This window comes from Haliotis asinina, chromosome 16 (genome assembly GCF_037392515.1).
Source record: "Haliotis asinina isolate JCU_RB_2024 chromosome 16, JCU_Hal_asi_v2, whole genome shotgun sequence".
Classification (NCBI taxonomy): Eukaryota; Metazoa; Mollusca; class Gastropoda; order Lepetellida; family Haliotidae; genus Haliotis; species Haliotis asinina.
Genome location: NC_090295.1, coordinates 12,121,849 through 12,148,282, shown reverse-complemented (window position 1 = coordinate 12,148,282; position 26,434 = coordinate 12,121,849). Strand labels below are relative to the sequence as shown.

The following is a 26,434-nucleotide window of genomic DNA, read 5'->3' as shown; positions in this document are numbered from 1 at the left end:
AAAAGCTTAAAATGAGCTCTGTGCAACAGAATGAATATTTTACCGTTGGACATTTCTTGAAAGTCCTGTTAACCGTGTGACTGCACCGAAGACATATTCGCAGTATTTATGTACATTCGTTTTAAATGAACTTAAATTCTGCAAGCATGAGGCAGGCATTGTCAGTGAACCATTCTATAATGGAAGATCAAATCATTATAACAGGCGCAAAAAAAAATGCATATATATGACAGCCAATGTTAATTTGACGGTCGAATGCAATGCATACACTAAACAATTATCGCTGCATATAACAATTTTTCTAGTGGGCTGCAATCAGTAACACCGCCTATCATCCGGGCGACTTTATGAACCGAAAGTACGTTCTTGGAAATGACGATGGCAGGCGATGAGACGTCTCCCAAACACTGAGAGTGAACAAGGTATATATTTATTCGTTCGGAAGGGTTTGGGGATGACTTTATTGTGCACAGGTTTAACTTTGTACAACCAGTTAGTTTAGGGGAGGCAACTCTATTCTTGGTTATGCCTGTATGGTGTGTCATCTGATTTGTAAATAGCAGAACAAAATGAAGGCTGTGATAGTCTATTTGATGGTGTTCGATAGCTTGTATCCCATTAGTCATTTCTCATGCAGCCACTAGCCATATGCTCTCATCGAATTGAGTTGAACTGAGTTACTGAAATACTGGAATTGATACAGTATACTTGGGTACCAGAACTGATATAGTATACTGTGATACTGGAATTGATATAGTATACTGGAGTACTGGAGCTGATACAGCATACTGTGTTCCTGGCATTGAGATTGATATAGTTCATATGAATAAACTCGTATTCCAGCCAAAGATTGATACAGCATAGTGGGGTACCAGAACTGATATATTATACTGGGGTACTGGAATTGATATAGTATACTGGAGTACTGGAGCTGATACAGCATACTGTGTTCCTGGCATTGAGATTGATATAGTTCATATGAATAAACTCGTATTCCAGCCAAAGATTGATACAGCATAGTGGGGTACCAGAACTGATACAGTATACTTGGGTACCAGAACTGATATAGTATACTTGGGTACCAGAACTGATATAGTATACTGGGGTACTGGAATTGATGTAGTATACTGGAGTACTGGAGCTGATACAGCAAACTGTGTTCCTGGCATTGAGATTGATATAGTTCATATGAATAAACTCGTATTCCAGCCAAAGATTGATACAGCATAGTGGGGTACCAGAACTGATATAGTACACTTGGGTACCAGAACTGATATAGTATACTGAGGTACTGGAATTGATATAGTATACTGGAGTACTGGAGCTGATACAGCATACTGTGTTCCTGGCATTGAGATTGATATAGTTCATATGAATAAACTCGTTTTCCAGCCAAAGATTGATACAGCATAGTGGGGTACCAGAACTGATACAGTATACTTGGGTACCAGAACTGATACAGTATACTTGGGTACCAGAACTGATATAGTATACTTGGGTACCAGAACTGATATAGTATACTGGGGTACTGTAATTGATGTAGTATACTGGAGTACTGGAGCTGATACAGCAAACTGTGTTCCTGGCATTGATATAGTATACTGGGGTACTGGAATTGATATAGTATACTGGAGTACTGGAGTTGATACAGGATACTGTGTTCCTGGCATTGAGATTGATATAGTTCATTTGAATAAACTCATATTACAGCCAAAGATTTATACGGCATACTGGGGTACCAGAACTGATATGGTATACTTGGGTACCAGAACTGATATAGTATACTTGGGTACCAGAACAGATATAGTATACTTGGGTACCAGAACTGATATAGTATACTGGGGTACTGGAATTGATAAAGCATACTGTGGTAGTGGAACTAATACGACACACGGGGGTATTGGAATTGATCTTGCATATTGGGCTTTTTGAATGAATATAACATACTGAGTATTGAATTGATATAGCATGCTGGTATAAGAGAGCTGATACAGCTTACTAGGGTGTTGATACTGCATACTGGGTACTAGAATTTATATGGCATACTGGGGTACTGGAATTGATGTAGTGCGCTGTGGTACTGAAATTGATAAAGCATATTGTGGTCGTGGAATTGATACAACATACTGGATTACTGGAACTGAAACAGCATACTGGGGTACTGGATTTGATACAGCATCCTGGAGTATTAGAATGGATGTAGCATACTGAGTACTGGAATTGATACATAAACCTAAAGTGTGCTTCTCACTGTAGGTCATCTCAGGTTTTCCCAGAATAAGGCCTGAAAAAAATGAACGGTTCCAATTACCCGACCGACCCTTGAATTTTGGTGCCAACCCTATTTTTTTTAGCTGTATGAAAAGCTTTCAGATACCGTCGTCTTTTCCCAGCACCGACGGACATCGTTCATTCTGTTCATAAAGTTGACAAGATGGCTGCAAACATGATTGCCCTTATTTTTGCCAAATGTGATTATTCATCCGAAAAACAACTGCTATCGCCGACTATGTCGAGTTATACGGTGCTGCAGGCATTTGAGGAACACCATGGCTCCATACTGAAATTATATTCCTTAGAAATGACCGCTGTCCCTTGACTTGGGGTTTCATTCAGCATTTTCATTGGCAGGAACTCTCGCTGCTGGCGATTTGTGTAATATTAGAGTGAAGTCTCCCAAGTTTATGTGCACAAAGGATCCAAAGTTAACTAAGGCAGAAGAAATCATCATCAAAGCCACAAGAAAAGCGGTGAATGCTTTGGAGATTCTGAGGTCAAGGGGTGTTAGTCCGCCAGCAAAGAAAAAATCAAGGTTGATACAAGTTCTGAAATTAATAATCAAGTGTTGAAAGAATCCCTTATAATTCTAACATTTATTGTTACTTAATCAATTTGTGTCTGAAACATTTCTCTACTGACCACTGTTCGCACATGACATCGATCGATAATGGAATGCTGAATGTTTACATCTGACAGCCAATATGAATGCTGTTTACAAACAAAAAAATGTATCCTTATTTGTGATTGGTCAAATCTGTTAAAGCCATGGAAGCTGTGGCATGACACGACCAGTCAGTGAATGTTTGAAAACTACGAATTAAGATTATTTTTTTTCATCATAACCATTTTTCTGATACAGTCATGTAGACAGCAAACCAAATATTGATAAGTGACATTCCATTACTCCACAGTATCTATCGCGACACAGTATCAATCAGTACACTCAAGCATACGCTCCAAGTTTTGGTCTACATTTGTGTGCATCAACCTGCCTCCATTTTCAGACTGCTTTAGTTTGGTTAGAAGCAGCTCTGGGTGATTAATTATACACATCAACTGACATCAAAATATACATATTTCTTAAAAAATACCAAACAAGTGGTGGACACGAGAGCTGTTTGACCAAACACAGCAGAGAAAACTCTGCGCCAAAACGCACCCAGAGACACAAGTTATGGACATGAAAAGTTTGCTTTTCACGTGCACAAGGGACGGCACACGTCAATTCGTATATGTTTGGAGTTAGTTGTGTGTTTTGTCTCAAGGTAGCAACAGGTAATAAGGTTTCATTTCCATTTGGGGAATTTGGAATAGAAACGTTGCTTAAAGCAACATAGTAGTTCACTACTTAATGTGAAATTAAAACAAAGGTGTAAAAAAATAGTAAGAGAGTAATAGCTTTAATATAATATGAATTTGTATTAGATCAAATTGTGTTTTTGATATTTGGAGTATCTTCACTCCAAATGGGGAGCCACAATTTACCTAAACAGTTTCAACCGATACACTGACTGAAAACTATGCAGTATATATTGACTTACTTTTTGAGAAAGGATATTCTCGTCGAAATGATCCAATACCTGGATGACTTACAATCAAATGGGCCTAAAACATGACCAGAAAATGTTCTGTAATCTAAACCAGTTTATTCTGCTTTTCATATGAACATGGCATCCATAATCTCTCACTGAAAGCAGTTTCGTATTTGATAAAGGTCTCTTGATTCGGCCATCATCTGTTCTTTGTCAAGTTTTCGACATTTATTTATTTCAGTCGTGGATTGAAAGTTGGCATTCAAGGAAAGATGAAATATTTAATGGACTTCTGTATCACTTGGCTGAAAGATGGTGTATATGTCTGTGTACCAGTTGATGTTGATTTGACGCAGTTTCATTTTATGCAGCTTTTTGTAGTGTTCCAGCAATATCACGGCTGGAGACACCAGAAAAGGTTGTTGATTTGAAAAAAAAACAACAGAAAAACTGTACAAAAAAGGCTTGCCCGTATGTCAGTCATGCCTGACAAAGGGATAGCTCCCTTTGTAATGCATCAGTTGAGGGATAAAACTTGACTTAACAAACAATTACAGATTGGATAAATGTGTTCCGAGTTTGGTCTTTATTTCTACAAAAAAAATGAAAAAAAACCCCCTACTTATATACCCTAATCTTTAAAGAACAACATTTTTTTATTTGGCCTACCCGCATTTGAGGTTTTTGTTTTAGAGGGACAGGTTTTACTTTTTGCTAGAAAGACCACTTTCCAGGTTTTTCTTCTCCTAACTTCATACGAACGTCAACATTCAAATGATACATGAGTGTTTGAAATCAGTTGAAAATATGATTCAAGATTAAACTCACAATACAAATGTGTTCTCCAAGTGGGATTGGAACTGTAATTCTCAGAAACATAGGCATACGCTCTACCGCACAGTCACCGGGCGGACGAAAGTGGTACTGTTAAATGATCTACTTATAGTTACTGTCATTAAATTGATGTTACGTACACTTCAGTTATTATTATGTAGCTTCGTTAAATGATCATCTACATTGTAATTATCAATCATTGACTGTATGTATGTTAGAGAAAACACTTCTCCTCAGTTTTTGGTAGACAGTGTAAAACCATTGGGGTCGGGAAATCCCGATGTTTACCAAAACTTTAGAGGCGTGTTTTCTGCTACATATAGCATACTGGTGTATAGGAATTGATGTAGTTTACAGAGGTACTAAAATTATTATGGCATACTGTGGTTACTGTGCGGACATGCTCTGGTTCTATAGTATACCCAGTTTATTCATACAGACATGAAAATATAATTATTAGTTAATTTCATATGATTTAATCATAGGTACCATTTCAGGTAAAAGAAATGCCTGTATATACTTAAAATTCCAGTAGTTTTGTGACACGAAATACCTAAAAAGTCATCTTGATTCAGCATATAGTGGACGTGTGTCTTAATATTCTCTCTTCATTTTTAGGTAGCACAGTATGTTTAATCAGCCAGAAAATGGTGGTGGCAAGAGAAGGGGAAAGGGAAGTAAAGGAAAAACTTCTGGTGGATCTCTAAAGGGAAAGCAAGATCATGGGCAATCAAGAGGGAATCAGAATCCATCTCAAGGTGCACAAGGAGGTCCTCTAGGTCCTCCTCGAGGTCCCTCACAAGGAGGTCCTCTTCAAGGACCACCACTAGGCGGTCCTCCTCAAGGACCCCCATACAGAGGTCCTCCTCAAGGACCCCCACACGGAGGTCCTCCAGGTTCTCCTCAAGGCCCCCCACAAGGTGGTCCTCAATATTCTCCTCGAGGCCCCCCACAAGGTGGTCCTCCAGGTCCTCCTCGAGGCCCACAACAAGGACGTCATCCAGGTCCTCGAGGACCCCCAAGAGGAGGTTATCAAGGTCCTCCACGAGGAGGTCCTCAAGGTCCTCCAAGACCACAACAAGGTTATCAAGGTGCCCCAAGAGGACCCCCACAAGGAGGTCCTCAAGGTCCTCATCGAGGACCCTTACAAGGAGGTCCTCCACCAGGACCCCCACAAGGAAGTCCTCAAGGTCCTCCTCATGGACCCCCACCACGTTATCAAGGTCCTCCACGTGGATCTCATCAAGGAGTTTTTAATGGTCATCTAGATCCCAGCCCTGGACTGGGTCAATACCCTCCTCAGTTTGTTGGACATTATCGAGGATATAGTCAAGGTGAAGAACATAGTCTGCCAGGATCACACAGGCAATATAACATGTCAGATAGTGGTGGACGGGGACAGGAAGAAGAAAGAGGTAATGCAAGAGGAAGGAGAGATGGAAGAGGAGGTGGGAAGGGGAAATATTATGATTCAGGTCAAGGAGAGTTTGGAAGTCAGTCTTCTCTGAACTCAGATAGAGGCAGGGGAAGAGGCAGAGGAAGGGGACAGCCATTTCGAGGAAACTGCGGAGGACGAGGAAGAAATTATGCATCAAGAGAAAACCTTTCGAGCAGCACTACAAGCATACCATCCCTCATTGACATTGAACTAAACAGCAGAGAGACTAATCAGATGCCTGGTGATGACAGGGGGAGAGCGAGAGACAGGGGTAGGGGTAGGGGAAAAAGAGGCAGAGGTGTAGCTAGAGGCAACAGAGGTAATTACAATCAAGGAAACAATTACAGGAAAAAAGATTTCAACCGTGAGAAGTCTGCTAGTATGTTAAGTGTGGCATCATCCATTGATGCATGGGAAGATGAAGATGATGAACAAGACGAACTATTGAAAATTGTTGAGTCGTACATAAAGAAGAAGAGAAATAGAAGAAGAAGCAATACAGATAGCAATAAGGATGCAACTCCCTCTAAAAATATATTTAAGATTGATGATGAAGGAAATGCTCATGCATCTGAATCTTTCAGTGGTGTGTTCAGAGGTTATCCTAGGTTGAGAGGCGGTGTTAGAGGAAGAGGGGTGTATGGTCAAGGAAGAGGTAGGGGTGGAAGAGGACGAGGAGTCAGGAATACAGGAGAAGCTCATTTTTCGTGGAAGAGACAGGCACAGCCTGAGAAGTCAGTTCCAAGAAGTCAATCATCAACACCAGAAGCAGGAGGCCAACTTGAAGAACATGAGTCTGATTCAAGATCTGATGAGGATTCTTCTGATGAAGATACTAAGCCAGAAGTTCACCACAAATCAGTCAGTACTAAGAAAAAACATCATGTTCCAGCAAAAGTTGTGACAACTGGCAAATTCAGTAAGGTAGGAAAAGGGAAAATATCTGGCAGGCAATCTAAAAGGACCACATCTAAGACAGTAGGAAGTTTGTTGAAGGATGTGTCCAATGACATGGAAGAAGAACTATCAGGAGGCTCTAGAGTGAATGATCTTCTCCTGGGACTGCTGAAAGAGTATGGTAATGACAGCAAGAATGGTGTTCCCGTGTATTTGGAAAAAGGAATTGAAGGAAAAGGTTGTACAGAAGGAGCTACAGATGGTTTGCAACAGAGGAAGAAAAGGCTGAGAAAGAAGAAAACTCCTGACCGAACTAGAACTAGCAGTTCTGCTTCTTCTGGGGACTCACAAGCTCAGGAAATCACTGCAGGCTCCACAGCACATCAGGATGACGATAAAGAAGTGACTGATATACAGAATGCCTTCAGAACTTTGCTGACTCAGTTTGGTGGTAGAGCTAAGATGACTGAATTGTTGAAGCAGAAAGACAAGTTTCCAAAGTCTGTCTTTAACCTTGAATGGCTACAAAGGCATAACAAAAAATTTCTCATATTCAAACAAAAAGGACTGATAGAGTATGTGTCAACTTACTTTCGTGAAGCAAAGTTGTGTGTATACTATAACAGTCCAAAAGGGTGCACCAACCAAGAGTGTGAATATTTTCATGTGTGTAGTGGGTTTGTAACAGAGTCTTGCAAGCCACACCTTCAAAAATGCCCTCTCACCCACAATTTCTTTGAGAAAGAAAATGGTGTTTTAGTGGAAAAACTTGGCCTGAAAGACTTTAAGAATAAAGAAATTGCCAAAATTGTACGTTGTACAGTTCCAGAAGTTTGTAAAGAATATAACCAGTCAAACTGTCAAGAAAGTTGCTGCCCCTTTCTTCACATCTGTGCTCAATATCCATGTAAACGCAAGTCATGTCAATTGGAGCATAAATGCCTTTCCTCAGAACACAACAGATGGGTTTTGAGCTGCTTCCATATAGTCCACTTTAAAGAATCTATCCTCATAAGAATGGTTCTTGGGAAAAACAAACCTGTTGAGGCTGCATCAAGTTCAACAGAACCTAGTCAGACCAGTTCTGAAGCAAATCATGAATCGCAAGAGTCAAAAGTTTATCTTGAAACAGCCACAAGAGCCCAATATAAACATGAAACAACTGCTCAAAATCAACCAGCTGAAAAGGCTGTTCCTGAACCAGCTCCAAGAACTCGTCCTCAACCAACTCCAAGAACTCGCCCTGAGCCAGCTCCAAGAACTTACCCCCAACCAGCCTTAACCAGCCTTGAAGACCCAAGAGTATACCCTGAGCAAGATTCAAGAGCTATTCCAGAACCAGCAAAGAGGGCCCAGGTTGAAACACATCCTAGAGCATACCCTGAGCATATTACAAAAGCATACCCTGAACATGTTCCAAGAACTTACCCCGACCCAGCCAACAAAGCTCAGATTGAACCAGACCCTAGAGCATACCCTGAACCAGCTGCAAGAGCTTATCCTGAACAATCACCAAGAGCTTATGTTGAACAAGCTCCAAGCGCTTACCCTGACCTAGTCAACAGAGCTCAGATTGAACCAGAACCTAGAGCATACCCTGAACCAGCTGCAAGAGCTTATCCTGAACAATCACTAAGAGCTTATGTTGAACAAGCACCAAGAGCTTATTTTGAACAAGCTCCAAGAGCTTACCCTGACCCAGTCAACAAAGCTCAGATTGAACCAGACCCTAGAGCATACCCTGAACCAGCTCCAAGAGCTTACGGTGAACAATCTCCAAGAGCTTACCCCGACCCAGTCAACAGAGCTCAGTTTGTACCAGAACCTAGAGCATACCCTGAACAAGCTGCAAGAGCTTATCCTGAACAATCACCAAGCGCTTATGTTGAACAAGCTCCAAGAGCTTACCCTGACCCAGTCAACAGAGCTCAGTTTGTACCAGAACCTAGAAGTCACCCTGAACCGGCTCCAAGTGCTTACCCAGATCCCGCCATCAGAGCTCAGTTGGAACCATACCCAAGAGCTTACCCTGAACAATCACTAAGAGCTTATGTTGAACAAGCTCCAAGCACTTACCCTGATCCAGCCAACAGAGGTCAGTTGGAACCAAATCCTAGGGCATACCCTGAACCAGTTCCACAAACTTACCTTGAGTCAATTCCTGGAGTTCAGCCACTCCATGTAACTCACCATGATCAAGCACCAAAAGCTCCAGTGTCTAGATCTCAGTCTGAACAAGGGCCAAGAGAATATCGTCAACAATCTGCAAAGTCTCACCTTGAAGCAATGCCCGAAATTCACCCAGAACCAACACCAAGGGTACTAGAGGCAGCTTCAAGGGATCCGCCACAATCATCACCTTATGTTGAAGCTGGTCCTGTAGGGAATATTGTCGATATTGCTGAGGGTCAGTACCTGTGTGAGCAGCACATCTGGGATAGTTGTAAGAAGGGACATGCATGTCCATATTACCATGCAAGCAGAAGAATACCCTACCAATGGCAGGTGGAGCTAAAGAAGGACTCATGGACGAACTTTCCTGAGATGGCAAATGAGAAATGCGAGAAGGCCTACTGTGATCTGGAATCCAGTGTTAACAGGATAGTTGTAAGTAGTATGGATATTTTGTCCTCTTTTGTTCGATAAACAATGAATAGGTCCCAGTTTCCCAAGCTTCAGACCCTATGAGGATCCTAGACAGAATAAGTCACCAGTTATCCATTTTTGTTATCTGTTTGGATTTATATCTTAGGTCTAAGAGAGCTCAGAAAATCTAAACCTAGGTCACCATGTTTGTTGTCTGTAGGGATTTATAGACAGAATGAGTCTATTTTCCCATGCTTGTGCTCCTGTGGGGATTCTCAACTGTATTTGTCTTCAGTTTCAGTTGTATTTGCCATTGTAGGAAGGTCTTCTGTTACTTTTATGAATTTTTTCCTTATCCTGACTCATACTTAAAATGCTGGTCACTTCCTTCTATGCGATTGACAGAGGAACACTTTAAATCCCTTGACGTTCAATTCTTAGAAGAGGGCACAAATTTAAACTCACCCATGAGTAGCTTTCCTTTATGGTTTGATGCCAATATTGGTCACATGACATGACATGCTTGTTACTCTCTCCTCCATTGCCCCAGTGAACAGTCGTGGAAGCAGCTGAAGTCCCTATGCAACACATATACTTTGTATTTTTTATCCTTTATCCATATTTTTGCTAAATACAGCTATTCGTATGTATATATTATCCTTATGTTGGCCATGTATTTCATCTTGTGTACTTGTGTTGCATTTGATGAAATCATGTTTCTTTTGTAGTTACTAGCTGTCTGGGGCTGATCAGCATTTACTCTGTCGTTCATGCACTAATATTTGTTCTTCTAGCATTTGCTGTAAACCTTGTGAGAATTTATCTGAAGCACAATATAATCTTCATGTATTTTCCTTCCACAGACATATGAAGGACAGGGTTAGAAGGTTCTCTCAAGTCATGTCTAGCAAAACTGGTGATTGCACTAATTTCCATGTGGTAGTAACTGCAGCCAATGTTCATATTTCCAGCAAATCACTGTGTCTCAGAGGGGCAGGTCTCTGGTTTAGTGGAGGGAACATGCAAGTCTAGGAGAGGGCGTCTTCGGAGTTAGCTTCATTGCAGACAAAGAAACAGAGATCTACTTCATCCCAGAGGAAGAAGACATCAGCGCCCAGAATCTTGTTCAAGCTCTACTTGGAGATCCTTCAAGGAGATTGTATCCCTGGCTGAATCAGACATCTTTGATGAGCCTCTGATTCTGATACCTGAGGTTATAGTTGTCAACAGGAGACTACAACTTTGAGATCTGTGGCTGTGACAATAGGGTCAGCGCATAACTCTATAGAGGGCCTTCTGTCTATGCAGACATCTGTACCAGAGATGGTAGCTATGACAATCTTCACAGACACTACAAAGATCTGAAGAGGCGTTCTCAGACACATCATCAATCCTGCGGCAGTTCGCAGAACTTCAACCTTGGGCTGTTTATTAAGCGATTCACAGAACAGATGATGACTTTGTTGGAGCACCACTTCACGGAAGAGAGAGCTGCTCAGAAGAGTTCCATCGATGACAGTCAGTCTGTGTGAAGGAACAGCAAGTGAGCAAGCACCATCAGATGAAGAGGATGGCATGCACTGTGAGAAGCGTCTGAAGGAAAAAAGCCTGGAGGAGTCTACAACCGTCAGCTCAGCTGGAGCAATCCACGAAAGACCATCCACACACTTAGAGTACTCCAGCAGGAAGGGTTCAACGAGTTGATATCCAGTACATTACAGATCAAGCTCAACATCGCTATTGGACACGGCTCTACATCCTTATCAGGAGGATGTGCGCAGGCATGAATGCATTCACAGAAGGATATTGCTCTAGTAGAGACCCTCACAAGCAGAATCAACATTTTCTGTTGCTCAACACCAGAAGATCCCTCTTCAGCATATGAGCTGCTCATGAAAGCCCCAGAAGAGGACGAGGACTATAAGTTCATCAGTGGATCCCAGAACAGATCTTATAAAGTGGAGGAAAAGAAGATGGTACAGCTGGACACTATCACTAGACGTACCTTTTTTTTCTGATTGACCCTGTCAAGGGTTATGGATGTTATGAAGAAGGAGCTAATCTCAAGGTTCAAGAACCCAGGTGGATATGATGATCCTCTCTGATCTACTTAATCTCAAGGTTCAAGAACCCAGGTGGATATGATGATCCTCTCTGATCTACTTAATCTCAAGGTTCAAGAACCCAGGTGGATATGATGATCCTCTCTGATCTACTTAATCTCAAGGTTCAAGAACCCAGGTGGATATGATGATCCTCTCTGATCTACTTGATCTCAAGGTTCAAGAACCCAGGTGGATATGATGATCCTCTCTGATCTACTTAATCTCAAGGTTCAAGAACCCAGGTGGATATGATGATCCTCTCTGATCTACTTAATCTCAAGGTTCAAGAACCAAGGTGGATATGATGATCCTCTCTGATCTACTTAATCTCAAGGTTCAAGAACCCAGGTGGATATGATGATCCTCTCTGATCTACTTACTCAGAAAAAGGATCAGCATTTCATCTCTGAGCATCTGGTGTCTACATCAGCAGGACTTATTCTCATGAGGAGATTATTGTCTTTGTGCACCTGACGAGAGAGATTTACCAAGACATTACTTAGAGTCCTTTGGTCGGCGGCGTCAATCATCGGTGGGGGGATTGAAGAAGTCAGCAGGAATGTTACACACGAGTCAAGAGAGATCATGATGATCGTGACAGAATTAACCTTCATAAAGAAGATGGTGTCAACCGAGCACAGATGCAGTAACCTTTGTGGTTTTCAAGAATATGTCACAATGCTTCATTGAAACAGGTCACTACAATCAACCAGTACCAACATTAAGGAAGCATCTTCACAACATTTGTATAAGATAGCGACCACAATATCTTCAGTAAAGACTAAGAAGTTGAAGAGCCCAGACACAACTGCCAAGGGGACAGTCTATTTCGTCAATGTTAAGCACAAGGGTTTTTGTGGCCTTCTACTCAGTCATCTATACATGCGTTCACTCATGTAATTCTGAGTCAAGCCAAACAACGAAGTTAAAGACTAGGTCGACAAAGAAATCACCGACTGCACAAGATTTCACAGAGATAATTTGGCTGCAACACCAGTGATGTCACATATCAGGAATCTGATTGGTCCATGCTTGGCACTCTCACCTCCATCAATCAGCAAAAGAAATTTGCCCTGGGATCTAAACTTAGTAAATCTAGTGGGACAGACCCCCAGCAGACTACTTGTGTGTAACTTCCTTTGATGTTCATTGACTGTTTTACCATGTCATGTCATCTGAGTCAGTGAGTGAGTCAGTGAGTGAGTTTAGTTTTACGCCGCACTCAGCAATATTCCAGCTATATGGAGGCAGTCTGTAAATAATCGAGTCTGGACCAGACAATCCAATCATCAACAACATGAGCATCGATCTGCACAATTGGGAACCGATGACATGTGTCAACCAAGTCAGCGAGCCAGACCACCTGATCCCGCCTCTTACGACTAGCATAGTCGCCTGCTACGGTAAGCATGGGTTGCTGAAGGCCTATTCTACCCCGTCACCTTCACGGGTCTGATGTCATGTGATGATAAGAGACCATGATGAGGACATCATGAAGATAGAGTTACAAGAAGACTGGTTGGTAGAAGAAAGTATTATATCTACAATCCACACGAATCCAAGAGATTCACTTGTCTTAATAAAGTGTGACTAGATGTGGACTTGTAATCAGGAAAAGGGTCACAATTTGTCTTAATAAGGAAATCTTGATGTGGAGTTGCACAAGACAACTAACAGGATGCTAGTAGGTCTACATATCCACATGCATACATGTCAGCAGTTACTTCACATAAAGAGAAGTGGTCCCCTCAACTTACGAGATGAAAGTTAACAGAACAGGATTTACATAGTGGCATTGAAGTTCCCATGGATGGAAATGAAGGATGTATGAAATACAACCAGAGAATTGGCCTGATTTGGCCAGACCCACCACCGATTCCATCGGATTCTGTTAGCATAATAAGCGTAAGTCAGGATAAGGAAAATATGTAATTTTCTGAATAAAATTCATATTTTATGGTTATCCTGACTTATGTCAAGCCTTCCCAACCTTCCCATTATGGCACGTTGGATCTCCCTTTTGGTTCACATGTTGGACACCTTTGGAGAGAGTGACAAGCATGGCAGATCATGTGGCCAAAAAGGGCGTCAAACCATAAAGGGAGGTTACTCATGGGTGAGTATGATTTTACGTCTTCTTAAGATTTTAAGAGACACTCATAGAGGGATGAGACAAGCATTATGAGTCAGAATAAGTGCAAAATATCAGTTTTATTCAGAAAATTACATTTTCTTCAATCATAATCATATGAAGTGTTCACACCATTGAATCTGTTCTTTGTCTTAGGTGATAAGTTGGTTTGTTGTTTAATGCTGCATTCGGCAATATTCCAGTTATGGGCCAATGGTCTGTAAATAATCAAGTTTGGACCAGACTATCCAGTGATCATCAGCACGAGCATCAATTTATGCAATGGAGATATGATAACGTCTCGACAAGGTCAGCGAGCCTGACCACCCAATTCCTTTACTTGCCTCTTGAGAAAACTTGGGTTACTAAAGACCACTTCTACCCCAGGTCTTCACAAGTCTTTCGTAGAGGCAACTAACAGGACCAAATGTTCAGGCTTGCTGACTTGCTTGATACATGTCATCATGAAGACAACATTCACAAAGTTCTATTGTCTGGCCCCAAATTGTTTCTTCTCAAAATCAGTCCTGTTAATCGCCTTTTACGACAAGCATAGTTGCCTTTTGTGGCAAGCATGGCTTGCTGAAGAGCTATTCTACCCCAGATCATTACTGGTAGTATTGGAGAGTGTAGTGTGACAACAAATGCAACTAGCTGTTGTTATTTCCTCATCTGTGGGCTTGGTTGGGTAACCTAGTGCTTAAACCTATCACGCCAAAGACAAGGGTTCAATTAATGGGTCCTGTTAACCTGCCAAAGACAAGGGTTCAGTTAATAGGTCCTGTTAACCTGCCAAAGACAAGGGTTCAATTAATGGGTCCTGTTAATTTAGTCTAGTCCTGGTACAGTTATATTGCAAGACTATTGACGATAGGAGCAGAAAACAACATCCACTCACTTAATGCTCATCAGTGGGTAATTGACTCTGATGTTGTGTTTCAGTTGAGCAGTCTGTCACTTGATGTTAATCTGGACAATATGACAGCAAGACTAACTAAGCCGACAAGCAACGTCCCTGACATTCTGAAGGTGCGACGTCTCTCCACACGGTCATATTGTGAAGGGGAAGGGATGTTGTCCCACTTCACATTCTGGGGGTGGTACTGGATGGACAACAGAAACAAGTGGAATCTGTTTGAGATGGTTAGTCAAGGAGAAGTGCATGTGGTGGCTGAGTGGGTTAGGTGGCTGAATTTGTGTGCTGGCATTTGGTGTCTGGTGTGGCTTGATTCATGGATGGGAGTTAACCAAACAAAAACACTAGAATCTGTACTTTACAGAGACAGTGTCGTACCAAATATGACATGTGTAACTCCCATGTTTTTGTTTTTTTATTGTGTTTGAAAACTTTGTCAGTTGGTAGATGACAGTAACATTTTTGATGTCCCATTTTTGTTCGCTGAAGGTTTGACTGTTGCAAGTTTACTACTTGTCAAAAGTGTGTGTTTTCATAAAAAAGGCGCAGTTAAAAGAAACGAAAACACTCAAGATTAGGCATATTTCAAGTCAACCTCATACTTAACTGTAATCCATGATAAATTTGATTCATTAATCATAATTACTGTGTTAATTCCTTTGGAAAATTAAAAAAATTGTTCTGCTAAATAATATACAAGGTGATATTTTATGATTTTCTTGGAAAATACTCTTATTTGTTGCCCTTGTATGTAAAACGAAAAGTCTGCATAAGGACACCCTAGAAACCTGCACACATTCGTTTTTGTGTGAACCATCCGATAACTGAATTCGCAGATATCTGGATTTTACTTTTTCAAACACCTCAAGGAAAATCCTAATTGTTAATGATCATCAAATGTTTATTGTACAGACATTTTAAGCCAACATCACGTTTGAACAACTTAGTCTACTAGTCCATACCATTACCTTGCTGACTGGTTATTAATCAGGATAAGCAGATCTTGTCTCATTGGTCCTTTTTGAGTTAAGATGGATTACACCCAGAATGCAGGCTTGTTACACATGCTGAACTAATATGTTGTTGTTTCAACTATTAGGGTCGTATCAGACGTTCATGTACAATTTACAACGGGTGGTACGTTTTACTGAAGAAAATGAAAAAAGAAATAAGCAGATGTGGAAAAAGCATGTATTCTGATCAACAGTATTACGATAGACACAATATCCACTGATTGAACGTCCAAAAAATGACAAATCGATCATGGACAAATAAATGGCAGTTTATTGTTGCTGACATAATTCAATGATTGTCACATTATATTATGACAATTAAAAGGAGATGTAACAACGTTTGCAGATAACAGTAACACTTACAATAATACATCACAATCATTATATTACTCTGCAATAAAATAGTGAAGTTTGTTCACTCAAGACAAGATAACAAGTGTCCAATTTGAACTCCGTCCTCAGGAATTCCTGAATTTCGCTCACCGAACAGTAGGAGGTGTCCCCATAATCCCCCATTGTCTTAGAAGTACCACGCTTCATTGCTTTGACAATACCTGTCAGCATGAAGGGAATTACCTGTCAGGACATGCGCTTCACTTCACATGGTTAGCAGAAGATTAACAGCTTTGTGCAGAGTGAGTCAACGTAGTGTCAATGTAGCCAGATGGTTTTTACCATCAGGAAAGAGAAACCACATATCTGTTATAGACAGACATAAAAGATTACTATTTTTAATGGACATTGAAGTGGAAGGGAAGACTTTCAGATATGTGTTATATCTGGGGTCTCACTGTATTGTAGATTTATTGAAATGTTAAAAAGGGTTGTGTGCTGATCCATTGAATTTCTGAATTTCAGAGTAGCAAAATGCATTTTATGGATGAGCACTGTGATCTTGGCTATTGATTTGTTACCGAAACACTGAATCATACCAAAAGAAAGACACAATGGGTGTTGGATTGCGTGCATCCCTAAATTTTTGTACTTTTCTACTTTGCCTACTCATATGATATAATGGAAAATTGATGCATGAAATATATGTTGGGGCACTCTTCATATTTTGTACTTTTGCACAAAATAGAAGATCATGCATTAAATAGAATGCATTCATAAGGAGGAATATACACAAGGATATTATAGCTGTATCTGCCTTCAATAAATGAAACGTCTTTTCATTGACACATTTTCAAGGAATGTAACACACAATCACCATACTCTGAGCAAGTGTCCATGCGCCTTCTAATCACTGTGTCTTGGTTGGATTTGGGTTATTCCTTAAATAGGATAACGACCAAACCCCAATCCCCTTACAAAGACCTTACTGGACAATAGATGGCACTAAAGGACAATATACATTGAAGGATAAGTCAAGTTATAGTTTTGCTGTACCTGAAATATATGATAAACAAAGTTCAAGGTTAATACTTCAACTTTGGTTTGTAAAAGATAAATAAACCTCATCATGCTGGGAGACTTGTATACATCCAGAGAAATGTCAAATACTAATAGCAGACCATGCTAACGTGATGTTCATCTTCTATGTCATTATTACAAAATGGTTTTCTGATGCTAATTTTGGTCGAGCCCATATTCCTTTCTCAATCTTAGTGAATACGAAAATAATCGTAACCATGTCAAGGCTAAGCTATAGTTTATGATTTCAATTTGAGATAAATAGTTTTCCATGGGAAGTGATGATTTGATAAGCAGTTATGATATTTTTTCATGAGGTAGGAAGACAGGGACAAAAGCAAGGGCCTTGCTTCATATAGTCTATAATCCGATATAAGCCAACCCCTTAATTAATGAACTTAAACTCTCTCAGTATCTTAACATGGTCTGAAAGTCAACCGAATAGCACAGAACCAGTCAAGCATAATTCGGTGAATCTGCACTGCTGACTGTTCAAAATTCAATGTATTGAGCTGTGATTTCTGTTCCCTTTTCAATCAATTTACGTTTCGATAGTAATTGTAAAATGTTTCTTCAATTTTAGGGTAAAAGACAGTACACTCTTGAGAAGAAGTTCCTGTATGGTCAGTCAGAATATCTCTTTGAAAATGTGCTCGAGAATAGCATATTCCACTACCGATTAACGTTTGCAATCAGTGGAATGACGCAGCAGAACTTAGAGACTGGAACTGTCCGCCCAGTCATCAGACGTCCATTGTTTGTAGCCCAAAAGGATGTGGATGACAAGATAGTCCTGTAAGTCTGATGGATGTACACAAATCTGATAACTGTGACATCTTAGGCTTATAATGAATGATAATAGTAATGACTATTTATAAAACGCCTGTTTCCACACACTCATGCATGCTCAAAGTGCTAGCACATTATTACCAGGATAACCCAAGCTGCCTGTGATGTGCTAGAAGGTTAACACTCACGCAGTCTAAGTAAACTTATCCTCAGTACTTTTCGTTACACTCCACCACTGAGTCTAACAAAACCTTATGGGAGGTCGCGTCAGGTAACCTTTGAGATTGACAAATCAGAACACAGCTTACCAAATCGCGAAAGTGGACATTCACACATACCTTTGGAACTTTTTATCTCGAAAAGGTTCGCACCCGAACGATTCCGAATGCTATTTAGCATACGCTCGCTTCCGGGTGATGCACACGACGTACGTACAACCATGACAACGGTGAGTAAACAGTCGGCGAAAATGGTGTTTTTGGCAATATTCAAGGATGTTATCTTGCAGAAATATTAGCTAATGGTAACCATGTCAACAGAATCCCCAAAGGGTATATACTGCAGGTCAAATAAATGTGTTGTATGCAGATATTTGTTTGTGGAAAGATCTGTGTCAGTGGCCTGGATATTTTGAAAGTCCCTCCGATCCCTAGATAGTAGCCGTTGTCTGATTGGTTAAATCTATTTAACCGTCTCGCATTTGATTGGACTGTCATTGGTTGCTCAAAGGTTACCTGACGCGACCTTCTACTAGGTTTTGTTAGACTCAGTGGTGGAGTGTAACGAATTACATTGAGACTAAGTTTACTTAGACTGACACTCACATGACGTATCCCACCAGGTACCCTTTCACTGCTGGGTGAACAGAGGCAGTTCATGAACAAACTCACCTGCCTAAGTGTCTCATGTGCTGCATCATGGGGCAGGACCATAAACTCTCAGGAGTCAAGCTGCCAAATATGGTCACTCATCCAAGCACAGTTTGCAACCAATTTTTCTAAGCTACAACTGATTTGTGACCTGGACTCTATACTTATATTTCTCAAATCACACTCTCACGACAAAACTGATACATCTCATGCCTAACAGGGTTCATGCACATTTTGAACCCTTAATACACAATAGGTCTGAATAATTGTTTTCAGTCAATATTTATTTTGCAGTGTTCATTCTATGCCTTTCTTTGTCGTGTAAATCCAAGATGACTCATTCAGTTTGTATTTACAGTGTCCACCCAGACCTGTTGCAACAAGCCCCCCAGGTGCCTCGCAACATGCCCAAACACTGGGCACCCCTCGACTTGGTCCAGTCTTTTGAACTGGTCAGTCTGGACGTGGAGGCTAACATGTACCTGCAGGTCAAAAGAAGATTCTACGCCTCTGTGCCTCAGAGTCAATACCACATCACGGCCATCTATCAAGTCCAGAACCCAACAATGTGGGACAAGCACCTCAGGTGGGACATCTTCATCATCATCATAATACTTGACTTTGAAATGTCTCGTTTGCGTCCCATCTACACTGTCATCAGTCTTCTCATTGTTCTTGGTGCAGATCAGGAGAGTGCCCGAGTTCTCCACCAAGAGCTGAGCCCATCTGACACTATGGATAATGCAATATGCACTATGGATAATAGTTCATGTGCGTAGTGCAATCACACATCAATACACGCTCAAGCGTGAAAACTGACAGCAGAGAACACCAGAAGTTGGCCTCACACTTATTCCCCGGGAATCAAAGCTGAACCCTTTATCCAGCACTCTACTCACAGTCCCTAGTTACATAGAAATCATGACTACAAAGTCATGACATTACTTGTACATATTACAATATATCGGGGGTTCAATTTTGTTTTTTTGAAAGCCACTTGCCACAGGACAAGTGACTTGAAGAAAGTAACTTGTTCTATCTAATTTTCCACTTGCCCTGATTTTTATGACATGATCATGGTACTTCATGATAATGTTTACTGGACTATTTATTGAGAAGTTATATTTGATAGCTAAATTTTGAGCATTTATGAAATAAAGTCCAAGTTTGTTTGCAGTTCGAAATTGTAAGCTAGTAGCCCACAGACAAGTAAATTACCATTATTTGATTGCCTGAAATGAAAACTGACTTGTCCTGCACTTCGGGTGATGGGATTTGTGAACCCCTGTATATTTATAAAAATTAGACCAGTCTAATCAGCCAGTTAAACTGGTACAATTTTCACAAGAAATTTTATGGCCACAATCTGGACCAAACATCAACCTCTGCAGAGGTCTGGATGAAACACTGACATCATTACTGTTTCATTGGAGTGTATTTAAAATACATGTACAAACTAACAGCCTCTTTTAAACATGGAATTGGCCTTCTGCAACCAATGTTAGTTGATACTCTTGCGACCCATGAAGGTCTGGGGTAGAATAGGCCTTCAGCAACCCTTGCTTGCCATAAAAGGCGACTGTGCTTGTCGTAAGAGGCGACTAACGGGATTGGGTGGTGACTCGTTGACTTGGTTGGCACATGCCATTGGTTCCCAATTGCGCAGATCAATGCTCATGTTGTTGATCACTTGATTGTCTGGTCCAGACTCGATTATTTACAGACCCCCACCATATAACTGCAATATTGCTGAGTGTGGCGTAAAACTAAACCCACTCACTCACTGATACTCTTGCAAGAACAAAGTGTTTTTCAAGGTGTGTATGGAATATTTTGTCTGTCTTAAGGTGACAATTGGGATCAAATGGTCAGGTTTGCTGATTTGGTTCATGCATGTCGTCATATCAAAATTGCGTAGATAATACTCATGATGTCAGTCACTGGATTGTCTGGCTCAGAAGTAATTATTTACAGAATGTCATTATACGGCTGGAATATAACTAAGTGTGGTGTTAAACAGCACATGGAAACGTGTATTTATAGAGATCATTTAAAGACTTAAAAGGGGAAGCCTTGCATGTTTTCATCATAAAAAGTGTTTGTCGAGAAGTTTTGATAGACAAATCCATACATATAAGAAGTAATTAATTTATATTTTGCGTTACGTCGATTCAAATCTCCACATTAACCAAGAATCCTGTGTCCACACTTAAAACACCGCTGCTTATGTCCCTTGGAAATGGTGCCCAACTGATAAATGTATGACGTTGTTAGAAGTTACTAGACCTGTCTCACATGGTGCAGGTATTGATGGGGGTTCTTGAGTCTTGATGTGCAGGCTACAGATTAAAAATCCACCTATTTCCTGGTTGTCAGCTGGCTATGTGGTCTGTTCCCCGCTGTGAGAAAATGATTTTTGAGTAATTATTGTTTGTTTTAATTCATATTCTATTGCAGAAAATCATGTCACACGTGTCGATTATGTTTTGCCCATAAAATCAATTGTATTATTCAACACCATCTTCCTAACATGAATACATGTACCTGAATTCCTCATACAGTTCAAAATAAACTGACAAATTGGTATTTGTCACCAGTACCAAGTATTTTAGTGAAATCTACCTAAATATGTCAGATGTTGTGCTGGGAAAACACCACTTATTTGAAATGTGAAAAAGCCAATCTCCTATTTCACACTGTGTATCCATTCTCCTACTTTTGTTGCATACATTTGCTCGTTAGTTTTAGACCATACATTGGAAAGGTATTGCTGCAAGTACAAGTTAAATAAAATAGGTGTATTCCAGTGACTGATGCACATCGACAATGGAATTTCTCCTCATTTCTGACTCACAATTCAGAAACTAATGAAAAGAAAATAACAACCAGCAGATTGTCAGAATGTTTTGGACATGTCACGTTTATGTGTATTCGCTGCTTGAAACAACTAATGTTTCCTTAGTAATTCCTGACATACTCTTGTCAGTGAACAGTCTACTTTGAGAGAGTCACTTCCTGATAGTGATGCCATACATACGTCAACAATGGTAGGCACATTTGGTGTTTTCATCAAGGTGAGGTTATGAATGGAAATACACACGATTAATCTGTCCTGCTTTTTCATTTTCAGTTCTTATGCTTCGGTCATATTTTCACATGATTAATTTTAGCATTACTATCTTTTTGATTAGTGACTAGACAAGAAACCAGGCTCAAATCAAGAGATACCAATTTCGTCATAATCAAAGGACAGTAACTCTGGACTGTTTTGCCTGGCAAACAAAGAGTTCATAATAGCATAACATCTGAGCACTTATTTTGAGGGTTTTACTTTCATTGTAATTAAAATGAGTGCATATATGTTCAAACTAACTAACAAAACTTTTTCACTTTGTTTCACATTAGAACGAATGTGATTTTTTCATGTACACTTCCCTTATTTGTTTCACTAACCTGTTTTAATTGCTTAATTGTTTTGTTTTAATTGTTTTAATTGTTTTCACTAACCTGAATTGAATTGCTAAATTGAAATCTAGTATTCCAATGCTGTTATGTATTGAACTCATTTTCAGCCACAAGAGGTCAATGGAACATATTGCTGAAAGGGAGGGTTTGACTCTTCCAATCAACGAACAGCAACTATTTCATGGCACCGATTCAGAGGAAGTTGTGCGAGGCATCTGTGTCAATGGGTTTGACTTCCGTGTAAGCGGCAAGAATGGTACTGTGTATGGAAAGGGGGCATACTTTGCCAGAGACGCTTCCTACAGCAACAACTACACCAACATCAGGGGCAAGAAGTACATGTTTCAAGCTAAGGTACTGGTTGGTCAGTACACAAAAGGCACCGCTGACATGACACGACCACCGCCAAGGGCAGGTCATGAGCTTTACGACTCCTGCGTCAATGACAAAAATCAGCCAACCATATTTGTCACCTTTGACCAAAACCAGTCGTATCCAGAGTTCCTCATTGAATATGAAGACAAAGCATTAGGAGCAAGTTTACCACACCCCCAGTCCAACCAACCAACAACAATGGCACAAGCGGCACCAACAGCTGCAAAAACAGGAGTGCCGCTGTCATATCCAATACCCCAAGGCATGCCTGCCTATCCACACCACACATACACTCCCTCTCCAACCAGTCCAGGGAATTTGACACCACAACAGATATCAAGTGTCAGGCCGACTGTCAAAAAGTCTTCTGATAGCTGTGTTGTCATGTAGAGGATATGGGAACAAATGTCCGACTTCAGCAGAATATGTTTCAAACACACTCTAAATATAATCAAAAGAAAAAGGAATAAACCAAAGTTAGTAAAAGTTCACCATGGTGAACTTTCAAGGTATAACTTTCAAGGTCCTGCTCTCCAGACAACAGCTGTGGACCTGACCCAGAAAGGTTTTCAGCTGAAGTGATAAGATAGGTATACAAGAAAAGAAAAGAAAACTTTCTAATTGTTCCCCATTTAATTCTTCTTGCACCAATATACTGTATACGAGCTGACTTATGTCAATTTCCAGTACATGCTTCAGTAGATGGGTCAGTGTACAAACTGTTAATGTACAAAGGGACATAATTCCCTTCTAATTGTTTGTTGACCAAATTTATGTAGCAGTCCATGGTGCCGTAGTACAAAACAACCTTAGCGCTAAGAGTGCTTTAACTATGTTAAGGTATAGCAGCACTGTCACCTTAGCGCTAAGTTTGCCGAGTATAATGGCACCCATGACTTGATTGACCTTATCCATATTGAAGTGATTAGCTTATTTGTTTCTCAGTGCAATGGTTCAAGCATTGTACCTTGGGCCTTATGATGGTATCTGTAGGGAGCACATGTTAGTCTGGGATGGGATTATACTGTTCTGATTTTAATTACAGCTCAACAAATAATTTTATTTCAATGAAGTTTGCGCCAGCAACTTCATTAATCAATTGATTGAATACAGCCTAGATGTATTTGGCTGGATTTCTAGATTGAAGACGGACATAGGAAGCGTCTCACGTATACGACTGTGTGTTATCACATCTGTAGTAGAGACTGCTTTGTTAAGATCAGGTATTTTGAGGTATTTTATGCCATACCTGTCACAGTCTTCGACTCGTTTGGAATGGAACCCTTCTTTATGCTGAGCCACCATGTAAGACATATTTTTATAGATCCACTGAAATTGTTTGGGGGTCTGTTCAAGTTACGAACTGCCATGAAAGTTTGAAAAACTTGGACATGTGATAAAAAATAAAAATGGACATGTTAATTGAAGGTGATGCCATTGGGCTAGAAGGCTACTTAGGGACCAGTGCCCCATTGTTCAAAACAACCTTACCTGAGATCAACCTTAAGCACTCAGGTTAGAGTTACTAAGGCTACTTAGGGACCAGGTTTTTTAACATGGTTATGTTTGGATTGACCCCTGTGCTTTGTCAACAGTGGATAAAATGTCTCCCCTGGTTGGTAATTACACTGGACACAGATTTTCTGTGCATTTTTCTGCAGTTACCTTACCTACTGCACTGGTGGTTCTTCAGCAGTAAGTGCATGCAGTATTCTTTCCAGAGTGGTTTGGAGCTTTGACTAAGTCTTCATTCTGTTCAGGTTTGATTGTACTGCATGTTTGTCAAGTTTAGAAAGGGTTCCAGACTGAGATCATTCTATTTCATGATTCTTTTGATTGTCTGAACTTCCAGACTTCTGACAATATTTCATGATTTAGACCGATTCCTTTTGTTTGTGTCAAGTGAAGGTTTTTGTAATATGATATTTTATGTTTTGTGTATTCAGGGTTGTTATATCTGGCCCTGTGTTACACTCTGAGGTTGCAGTTTCAGGGCCTGGTTCAGCCATGTTGGTCACGTTGATTTCTTCTTGTTTTTCTGAGAGTAAACAGTAAGTGTATATAGTGTATATACCAAGAATGGACTGACCAAGGCGAAGTTATACTGTATGTTTTTGTTAACAGTTATGGAATTGGGTCAATTTTTCCTCATATTTGTTGAAGAGGTTATGCTTTATGGTTTTTGTTAATTAAGGAATTTAATCACTTTTTGTTGAAGAGGTTATGCTTTATGGTTTTTGTTAATTAAGGAATTTAATCACTTTTTGTTGAAGAGGTTATGCTTTATGTTTTTGTTAATTATGGACTTTAGTCTCTTTTTGATCTTATCTGTTCAAGTTGATTGTATTGGATGTCGTGTTGTATCTGATCTTGTGTTGTATCTGATCTTGTGTTGTATCCGATCACATGTTCTGCACAAGATACAGGACAGGGTTCAGCAGTGGAAATCCATGAGGGTTGGTAGATGGGAAGAGGTCAGCTTGCTGGAATTTCATGTTTGTCAATCCTACCCAAGACAACACAGTCTGTATTTAGATTGACTCTGGTCACCCAACAGTGCATGGACTTCTTGTAGGATGAGATGAAGAGAGACAAAATAGAGATGCCAACCCTCCTAAATTTATCAGAATCATCCCAAAATATCCATGTTGATTCCACCATTCTGACAAAGCATGTTCATTCTGATTTTTTTCAGAACAGAACAAAGATATAACTACAGTAGCCTCTGCACAATCTGACATCTGAATTATCCGACAGTCTGTGAATTCTGACATATTTTTTGGGTTGCGGCAGCTTTTTTCTATATTATCATCATTTAAACATTGAAATATCCAACATCTGTATATTCCAGTTTCTGACACTATTTCCTGGTTCCAATTATGAGGTACAGTTTGACATCCTCCCCCCACATTGGACTAAAATAGCCAACAAACCTGCCAGTGGCCAGTTGACAACTAATATCCTGTTACTGGTTATCTGCATCTATAGGATTCTCTTTGACTATAAGTAATGATAAGTAAATAAAGTGTTAGAATGTTTTAATTAAGTTCTTAAATTGTTCATACATTAATTGTGTAAACCGCAAAGTATGTATGAGTTTTTTTCTTTCCATAGAATTAATTTGTTGGGAAAATTCCCTTTTTTTTTTAACTCGGATTCCTAATTGCAGCAATTTGGGGTTGGCATCTCTGGACTAAATACCTTCTAATACCTCACTCATCTTAGATTGTAAACTCTCCAGACAGCTAAGAATGAAAGTAGTATAGGGAATGACAGTTCTGGCTCACTTTCACAAAATGTCTCTACAAAGCCTTATTTACTAAATAAGGCTTTGGTTGGGCCATTAGCTCTTGCTACTATTACCCCTACTACAAAAAAGTTGGCGGTAATTACTGTGCCTTGGTAGGAGGTAATACTGTGCCGTACGGTACGATCAATAATTCTTCTCTTACAAAACCCCTACCCGGCCCATCCCTCAAGTAGTACAAGTTAGGTTCGTCGGCTTTTATATCCACTTTATCTATGTTGTAAGTTTTGACTGACCATATAGGATCGGTGGCTCGCTTACGGCTATCGCCCTCGTGTTCCCCCGGCTGGTATAGATACCTCACTAGGGCCCTATCTGGTATCTGTTTCTCCTTCCCACGCAATGGAGCGGCCGACTCTGCAACTATTGATTTTAGTTTGATAGCGTCTGCCGGTTTCTTACCGGTGAGACGGGTGACTTCATGGTTGATTGCCGACACCACCTTGGGTAACCTCATGACCCATTCAGTCGATCGTTTTCCAGG

General features: G+C 40.3%; 2 protein-coding genes across 3 annotated transcripts in view; both read left to right on the top strand.

The window, feature by feature from the left end:
• Positions 1-26,434, top strand: part of LOC137268208 (EF-hand domain-containing protein D2-like) — a 265,230-nt gene that overhangs the window by 54,278 nt on the left and 184,518 nt on the right. The window lies entirely within an intron of this gene.
• On the top strand, positions 327-24,832 carry LOC137268203 (uncharacterized). 2 transcript variants are annotated; one of them, XM_067802742.1, is made up of 7 exons: positions 327-422; positions 2,632-2,812; positions 5,265-9,588; positions 14,746-14,946; positions 17,729-17,940; positions 19,162-19,389; positions 22,376-24,832. In XM_067802742.1, exons 3-7 carry the CDS (start codon positions 5,275-5,277, stop codon positions 23,031-23,033), a joined length of 5,613 nt encoding a protein of 1,870 aa, XP_067658843.1. In that variant the 5' UTR covers positions 327-422; positions 2,632-2,812; positions 5,265-5,274; the 3' UTR covers positions 23,034-24,832. The 2 variants fall into 2 exon arrangements, with proteins under 2 accessions (XP_067658843.1, XP_067658842.1); XM_067802741.1 differs by lacking the exon at positions 2,632-2,812.

Excerpts from the sequence above, each read along its gene's own strand:
- LOC137268203 (XM_067802741.1), top strand. The coding sequence starts at position 5,275 with ATGTTTAATCAGCCAGAAAATGGTGGTGGCAAGAGAAGGGGAAAGGGA. Across the intron at positions 9,589-14,745 it reads CCAGTGTTAACAGGATAGTT|TTGAGCAGTCTGTCACTTGA; the intron begins GTAAGTAGTATG and ends GTTGTGTTTCAG. Across the intron at positions 19,390-22,375 it reads ATGTGGGACAAGCACCTCAG|CCACAAGAGGTCAATGGAAC; the intron begins GTGGGACATCTT and ends ACTCATTTTCAG.